General features: G+C 36.0%; 1 protein-coding gene across 1 annotated transcript in view; it reads right to left on the bottom strand.

Annotated features, from left to right (window-relative positions):
* Positions 1-542: 542 nt before the first annotated feature.
* LOC104625361 (glutathione S-transferase C-terminal domain-containing protein-like) overlaps positions 543-9237 on the bottom strand; it is a gene marked incomplete at its 5' end in the record, with an annotated part of 14746 nt that continues 6051 nt past the window's right edge. Inside the window, 3 exons of the mRNA XM_010292970.1 lie at positions 543-1222; positions 3856-3925; positions 8108-8138. Of these exons, the coding sequence (XP_010291272.1) occupies positions 1086-1222; positions 3856-3925; positions 8108-8138 (238 nt within the window). The remainder of the gene's footprint in view (positions 1223-3855; positions 3926-8107; positions 8139-9237) is intronic.

The following is a 9237-nucleotide window of genomic DNA, read 5'->3' on the forward strand; positions in this document are numbered from 1 at the left end:
GATAATAATCCATGGCAGAATTCATAAACACATCAAACCCATAAAAATGCAGTAAAAATCTCATTAGGAGCTATTTTCCATTGTGCTAGTGTCAACAGATGATTTTAAATTAGGATAGAAAAATCCCTAATAACCAAAGCCCAGAAGAACATTTATTCTCATTTTACAGTAACATGAGTGTGGCTGATCTTTTCAAATGGTTCCACAATTGCAACGCTGTTCAAATTTTAAACTGAACGTTAAATCAATGAAGATGATGTATATAGACACATGAACTGTCCTTAAAATACTTCTTCTGACAGCAAGTTTCTTAAGAATGGGAAGCAATGCACTTCAATTAGCAGAGGTGGCAGTGAAGTATCCATTCGCTGACATCATCACTAACTCCCATCATCTGGTCAATGGGTAATTTAGGGGCTTGCTTTCTTTAACTAAACACACTTTCACGTCTGGTTACAGAATCCTTGTGTAATATTTAAAGATAATTTTTAAGTCTTTTTAAAAAGATTGGCAAGTTAGAACACATTTTTGATAAACTGAAGTATTCTAATAAACTTTTATTAAAAATAATCTTCATACAGTTGTATGGAATTCTTTAGCAAAGTCAGGCCACCACCTGTAGCACAGCCTCCTTCACTAACGCCATAAATTTGATCTTTTCTGTTCCTCTAGTGACCTGCATTATTGGTTGATAACTGCTCTGCTTATGAACACAAATGCAGTTTTGACCACGAATGCAATTTTGAAGCAGCCAAGACAGCTTTACTAAAAAGGAAATCACCTTCCCTTCAAGGAGACCAACTTTTTTCTAAACCTTTACAGATGGATATGATTCCATGCACAGCTGTTAGATCCAGAAACTTCTCAGTAAGAGAACCAAAAGTTGCTTAATGACACATTACAAGTACGATTTGTGATGCTCTGCATGCACTTCACTTTCTAAGACTTTTTGTGCTGCTTCCTTTTCCAAATGCAATGGGTTCAAGATGCGTGATGTCTGGTTCCCAGCTATGCTTGTATCTCCTGGATGTCATTATGTACTGAAGATTTGTGTTCGACTTCAAATCAAATGCAAGTTTCATACTCTAAGTAGGAATGCCCACAAACATATTGTTCTTTGGAGAACAACTCTCTGGCTCCATAGATATAACTTGGACAGAGTAGTTATGTTCTTCTGCAGCCCATGCCCGATCCAGATCCACAAGCCCCATACTCTGCTTTCCTAAAACAAGAGCAAAGGAAAGCATGGAAACTCTAAAAATGTAGAAACGTTATCAGAAATGTGCACTTCAATATTCAGTGTTAGAAAAACACATCAGTAAGTAATCTAAAAAAATAAGCTCCAAATCTACTTAAAAAACTATCTTCATTTTATTTCAAATAGACACTCATTAATAGTTCTAAATCACATCTGTGACTTGTAACCCTCATTTAGCAAAGACCTTGAGAAGGATTATTAACTTTTTATAACTGGAGAGACGTAACAGGCATAACTATTTCAGTATTTGCAAAACTTACAGAAAAATCCATGCATTATTGTAAAAGCCACAGGAAGAAAAAGAATGCGTAGCTTACCCCTTAGCTCTCTGAATTACCAAACTTCTATCCCCTTTATAACCGTAACTGTTCTCCTCCTGTACTTTCATCTAAAACCTTAAAATCTCTGTTTATTGAATATCAATAAAAGACTAAAATAAGAAACTGATAGTGTAATTGATTTGAGACCTATGAATGTAACTGCTTATGAACAAAAATACTAAATTACTAATGAAAACTAATCTTATCTCAGATTTACCTGCAGAAAAAAATGGGAAGGATAAATTCAACGGCTGCTTCTGCGTTGAAGTTTGTATTGTGTTACAGCCATGCCAAGATGATGGGGCCATTTGTCTTTACATATTTAGTCATTATAATTGACTATTGTGTTCTGAAATACAGAAATGATTTGTCTGATCATATTTTCAGCAGTTTGAAACTCCCTAAAAAGAAAGATTTAGCACTTCCCTGAAATGTTTCATCACTAATAGTTATACAGTCTCAAGTCATGAACAAGGCACAATCTTGCTTCAGTCTCAAAGCCAATGTTTCTACCTCTTTTCTTGTTCCTGACAGAACTGTACAGTTAAATATATTTGGGGCTTCAGATGAAGGGAAGAGACCGGAGCATTCATTCTGTTTACTATCAGAATACAAGTCTGGCATTCCAAACTACCCTCTGGTACCGCCTACCTCTCTCCCTGAATATATACAGGGCTTGAGTGCCTGTACCATTACAAGCCCTGGTATACATTTGTTAGGTGCCTGTACAAGTTTTGGGTAGGTGGCACAAACATGCCCCTCAGGATCTGTGTATTTCAGAACAGCTGATGCACATCACCCTTTAATAAAGAACTCTGTTCAATCTATTCTGTCTTTCCACAGTGAGCTGATAGCCAGAAATTATCTTCTCCTTCTCAGTTGAAGTCCTTAGTTACGAAAGAAATTCACTATGTATCTCCTACAAATGTTTTTTGGGTCCTTTTCCAATTTTCAGTCCACCTGGCAAGCAGCAGGAGACAATGCGGGGTGCTACACTGGTAACTGAACAGTGCCCTTTTTAATTTTTTTTCAAATACTGTGATGGTAGCAAAAGAGCCAACAAATTTATTACAAAATAGATAGTTATTTCCAGCTTTTTTAAAACATGATTATTTGCTATTACTGCTGCAATATACTTTCTAAGAGTTTCTGGCAAGCCAAGAATGCACAGTTACATCCCAAGAGTTCCCAGTCCCTTCTGTCTTTTCTGACTTGGAAGCTAGTTTATAGCTTCCATCAGAACATTAATACCAGACAGGAGCACATTTTACCCTTTTGTAAGTGAAAGAATACTAGAATATTGCACATAATGAAGAAATGGCTTTGCTCATTCCAAATATTTGAAGTGTTACGTATTTTGCTGTCCTTCTGAGTAACGAAATTCCTGCTATCTTAATGATAGCTTCTTGCATTTTTTTTCCTCAGAAATCATTGACACCTGACCAACAAATTAAAATCTCAGGGATCGGCTTACTTTGGCTGTTAATTGCAACAGAAGGCAGCTGCTCTTTCTCAGAATGGCAATAAAGTACAAACCTGAAACAGAACTGGTTACCAAAAGGTAAAAACTGAGTCATGCACTGCTGTAGCTATAACATAAGTTTCCCCACAATGGGAAGGCTGGTACCCCAGGTAAGGGGTAAGCCAAACTGTGTTCTTGGCAAAGTCTTCAGATTATAAATATTATTAAATATTAAAAAAAAAAAAATCCCATAAAACCTTCTGGTTTTTTTTCTATAATTATCATGATGATCCTAATAATGAGGTGGGCGAAACAGGTTTGTATGCTCTTAAGCCTGCCTGTATCAAAGCAGGCCTAACCTCTGCAATTTAGGATTGCTGTTTCCAGCTGGCATTAAATGTTTGCCTTTCTAAGAGAGTTTTCAACAGCGATTACAAGGAGGAACAAAGGCTGCACACTGAAAATCACTATCAATAGCCTGCACTTTTAATGTAAGATAAACTGGTAATAGCAGGACTTTACTGAACTTTACAATGACCTCATTCTTTTCAGAGAACGGTGGGAGAAAAAAAATGGTGAAGCAACAGAAATCAGTGAAATGCAAATCCTCTATCTCATATTGATAATTCTGAAAGAAAAGAGTTTCTATATCCTAGTTCAGAACAGCAAGAGGCAAAATGTTAAGAAACTAAAATTTTTCAAGTGTTATGTGAAGACATCAACTTAATGCCCTGTTAATAAGTGTACTACTTCTTTATATATCAAGGTAAATTCAATACTGAGATAGTTTACAGAACAGCTGCAGAAATTCATACCAATTAGCCTGCGTTCAGGTGGAAGCTGAACAGCTGTCTGGTCTGCAAATCTGCAAAGGATCATGTGCTCCTAGGAAAAAAAAGGTAAAGAAATTTGGTCCAGTAGCCTTCCCCTCTTCCAAATAAAGTCAGAAAAATCTAACAAAATGTTTAAAAGTATCAAAAACACTATCATGTTGAAGATTGTATTTCTAGAAAAATTATCTGTGTGCAAATCCCAATTTTGATACTGCTTGGGCTCGTAAATACATGTGTAAATCAAGTGTTTGTAACCACAACCACGTTTCTACTCATGAGTATTTGTTTCTTGCTAAATTTTCTCTAATTCTCTGCAGCAGTTGCATTGGATGCAATGTATACAAGATAGCATTCTTCAAAGACATACGGCAGGCTAATTTTGCCTTCAGTTACTAAAGAGCAACACAGCTTTCTTTTGGCATAGTCATAGTGGGGCAGCATCTCTGCACCAATAAGCAGCGAAGACAAAATTCTTAGACAGGTCATTTCAACTATTGCACATTTCTCTCAAGCAGTGATTTTGAATCCCAGAAGAATCACCCTGTGGGTCAAACTTCCTCTGCTCTGCCAAATCTATTCAGGGTCAACCCAAAAGATCCTGAAGGCAAAATTGATCCTGAAGGCAAAAAATACCTGGCTGTGAGTAGGAAAGTTTCCCTACATTCACTTTCAAATTATTCCTGTTCCACTTACAAGTTTCTGCAGAGGCTTCTACAACAGCTGCTGCTGCTTTCTTCCTGTCTTGTCACCCAAGGGTATGGTGCAGTGGAGGGTTAGTCCCACCACCATACTCCCTGCTTAGATCACTACACAAGGCAGAACCCCATCCCCATTTGCCTTCAGAAAACACCGTCTGTAGTAGCACATGGTTTCTCAAAGACCAGCCAAGCCAAGGAAGGTAAGTTTGCCATATGGTGAGAGAAAAAGCCTTGAAGGTGTAGCAATGAAATTAAAGCTCTGATGACAGCTGTGCTCTCTGGGAAAGCTGTAATATTAAGTACAGGACAGAGTAAATCCGAACCATTTTAGAACCGTACAACATTCCCAAGTCTCCTATAATACCATGGGGAGAAACCAGAAATGGACAACAAAAAGTGCTCTGCTAAAGCAAAGCTTCCAGAGCTATAGTTCTGAAAAAAGGACATGTGTCTTGCATCAAAAAGAAAAAAAAAATATTTTTTTTTTTAATTCTTGCCTGATATAAAATGATTATTTTTAAAGGTTTGGTTCCTGCAACCGATGGAGAGAACAACTTCACCTAAGGATACTTCAGCTTCCTTCAGTATCCTAAGTAAGGATACTTACTCCAGCTTTTTATTAGGGGGACATAAATATCCAAAAGTCTTCGTTTCACAAAAAACCTGAATGAAATCCCATCTTCATATTAAATCAAGATGGTAACTCCCTCCACAAGTACACTCCAACCAATTCATAACTTTAATAGACCACAAAAAAGTCTGCCCACATATTACAATCTAAAATATTATCGCTACTTGATACTGAAATATTACTCATTTAAATAAAGGCAGGGATATTTGTTCTCTAGTACAGCTCATTCACATGAAGGTTTTCAGCTCACAGCTCTGTAAGAAGTATGCAAGCAAAATGAAAACATGTTATAACATGTTTAGGACTTAAACAAGTTATGCCCAGTCAGTTCAGTTCAAATATGGCTATTTTTGTAGTACAAAAGATCTGAAAACATCAAACCCAGATGTGACTACTGGAGAATGGAGGAGAAGGAGAGCCACAGGCAATGTGACTGCTGTTAGGAGAGAAGCAGTGATAGGCAGCTTGGGGAGAAAAAGAGGGATTCAGAGGGGGGGCGAGAGAGAGAGAAGATCCACATTAGCACAGAACCACTCACTAGCCTTCAGGCACCCAGCACAACCCAGCTCTTTGCAACACCAGGTTTGCAGCTCCTCTGCCTAGACCAGAGCCAAGGTAAGCCTCGCCACTTAACCTGAAAATCTGGACTCACTCTAATGCCTTGGCTTCCTACAGAGATGATCAAAAAAGTTAAACTAGAGCCTAAGTTATGACTATATTGTTTCCCCATCACACAGTCATCAAATTGTCATATTCCCTGTTGGCAGCAATAAGAAGAAAAGCATTTCTAAAATAATGAAGATAATAATTATAAACTGCCCAAATTTTGTGTGTGCATAAACAGTTAATCTGCTCACTAGAACATCCACGCCTTCAATTCCTATTAAGTTTTCAAAGCTATATGTGCAACATCATTCAGTTTTACTTTCCAATTCTCCTATAAGGAGAGTGTCTTCACAAATGTCTCAAAATGTATCATGGTAGAAATCTACAGCTATCATAACCTTATTCTTTGCAGCTATAAACTAATGAATTACAGCATAATGTTCTAATCAAAAAAGTTTTGGAATTGCCAGACTTCTGGATGTCTTTTTAGATCTCACTAAAATAAAAGATAAGAGAAATGAATTTAAAATGGGAACGGGAGAGGGGTGACATGGACAACGTCTGGCTAACACATGGCAGCTTTGGCTAATAGCCAATAACCTGTAACAATTTATTAATATGAAATATAAAAACACATATAGCTAGCTGTATAACAAAAGTTATTTATAACTAGGATTATTTGAGGCACCAACTAGCCTAGACTGTTTGTACACACTCTTACATTAGTAAGAGCAGCAATATTTTTTAGCACTGTGCTTGGCCCCTGTGCCCTTCTGCAACACAAAGAATAAATGCTGAACTTCTATAGTGTTGACAAACCCTGTGATTTAAACCTTCATGGATTAACAGATTAAGAAAAAAATTCATTGAGCTTTAATGATATTATATGCACTATCCTAATCTAGGCATCCTTAACTTTATATGTCACCATCTCCCTCTGTACTGTCAACAGGTCTACTTTTAATAATATGTCAGTAAATAAACTTTTTCTGAACGGAAACCTGAGTCCTTTGTGATTATGTGTTAGAAACATATATATACAGATGTTGAAAATAATGTTAATCAAGGGAAAAAATAATGGCAGGTCCAAATCCACTTTGCTGCTTTTATCATCTCAATCTACGGTATTTATTTCCATGTAAATTAGTAAAGTATGCATAAATCAGACTGTCATGAAGATAAGATTAGTGTATTACCAGTAACTGAACTTTCCTATATAAGATAGCTGGAAATTTTCTGAATTTTTTAAATGCCTTCTTACTTGAGGATTAAAAAGGATAATCTCCATTTTCCCACTACATATAGCATGTTTGCTATGCTTACTGTCCCAAAAAACATTTGGGTATTAGAAATACTCTGTGTGTGTCATATTTCTGTTACAAAGGATTACTCTGTAGCTCAAAAATTCATTTCTATATTGTAAACACCAAGACCCTCATCTAGGATTTGACACATACACTTAGTAAAGTTTCTGTATAACCTTGCTTCTCTCAAATGGAAACACTTTCTTTCCATGCCACATTAAGTGCATCTAACCTTCAAATTTCTGGTTGCTCATCACTAACTAGTTTAAACACATTAGGCAAAACTTAACAGATAGTACCAGTTGTCTGCTGCCCACCTCTGCTTTGTCCTTTTTCACTCCTCTTTTATCTGTTACCTTCATTCTGCCTGATCTGCATGCCTCATTGATTCTCGCTCCCACTTTTCTCTCAGACTATCTCCACACAGATTCTGACTCCCCACGGTCAAAACACATTTGAATATTTTTTAAATCATTTTGAATAACAATTTTTAAACAATACTGTATAAAATTCAGGCTGATGAGTATAAGCTCTTTCTACTCACTTCGTCCAATCTTCCAGACATAAATTAGAGAGAGAAATCTAATGTTTGTCAGAAAATAATAACTAAAAAGGCAATAATTTTACCTCAAGAATGATCAGACATTTCCACAGTATAAACAGTTGTATTTAAGACCTAAATAAACTGGTATCCTGTAATGGTTAACTGATAAATATTGAAGGATCTTAGGAATGGCTCACTTATACATCATGATAAAAAAAGTTCTTTTGTGGAGAAACTATTTAGGGTTATTGAAGAAAAAGAAGCCTTTAAAAATGGATGGTAGAAAAAAAAGCAACACAATGACATCTGCACTACTAATGAATATTTCACATAACACATGCTCCTCCTTGCAATTAAAAGATAACCACTTATATTTCATTTGATAAGAAGACCCAGTGAAAAGCAGGAAACTGCACATAATCCTCTCACCCCCTGCAACCCTTCTACATACCTTGTAGGACAAAACTTCTTTGAATTGATGACTGAAAAAAAAAATAGATCAATTAACATCTAAAAAAGCAGAGGTGGAAAATAGACGCAATCATTACATACTTGGACAGATTTTAAACAAAATAGCAGTATCTATAACCTACAAAAAGGCATTCAAGAAAATCAGAAACCATCACAGTTCCAGTTCACTAGAAAAGGAAAAGCGTATTTGGTGTTGTCTTTTTTTCTCCTATTGTATTATGCATTAAAACTCTCCCTTTAAATCATTATAAATGTTAACACAGATTTACTGGCGTTTCCACGCTGTCACAGAGATACTTTATATTACATGTACACAACCATGTACACAACCTCTAGACAATCATATATTTTGTTTGTATCACAAAAGTCAGATGCCTCTACAATGGAATTGAGTGTAGAACACAGGCAATACAGGGGCAGGCCCTCATGTTTTATAATCATATCAAATAAGGATTTTTCCTTTTCTTTTTAGAAAAAGCAATCCCTAAGATGTAGCTTCAGCTAGGGTTGATAATTTTCTACATGGGCTTACAATGTTAGATTCAATTTTAGCAAACACAAAACCATAATTTACATTCTTGCAGCATCTACAGCAACAAAAGTTTTCTAACATAGTATTTCCAGTCTTCATGATCTAAAAACTTTACTGTTTAACTTTGATCAGTTCCCATTTTAAAACAAGTCTACAAAGAAAAGCTATATGCCTACTAACTTTAGAAAGCTTAAAATTTAACTGCCTCTTTGTTAAGAATACATACTTGTTTTACTGTGTCACAAGAGAAAACAAAAAGGGACACATAAAGAGATGGAAGAATCAAACTAAGAAAACACTATTAAACACAAAGTTTCTTAAACTGACATATTCTAAGTATTTACTCTCCACACACTTCTGTGACAGCACACTTCGATATTATAGAAAAATATGAAGAATATTTAAAATGGATGCATAAGATTTTTTTTTAGATTTGTTGATTCCTTTTAAGACAGCATGTTTCAGTTTCTTATTTTAGCAAATATATACCTAAGGCAATGTTGTAATTCCTAGTAGAATTAAATCTGATTCACCTTGGACATCCAAAATGCAAAGCTCAGCTTTAGGGGGGGCGGGGG

The sequence above is a fragment of the Phaethon lepturus genome, unplaced genomic scaffold, assembly GCF_000687285.1.
Source record: "Phaethon lepturus isolate BGI_N335 unplaced genomic scaffold, ASM68728v1 scaffold7408, whole genome shotgun sequence".
NCBI lineage: Eukaryota > Metazoa > Chordata > Aves > Phaethontiformes > Phaethontidae > Phaethon > Phaethon lepturus.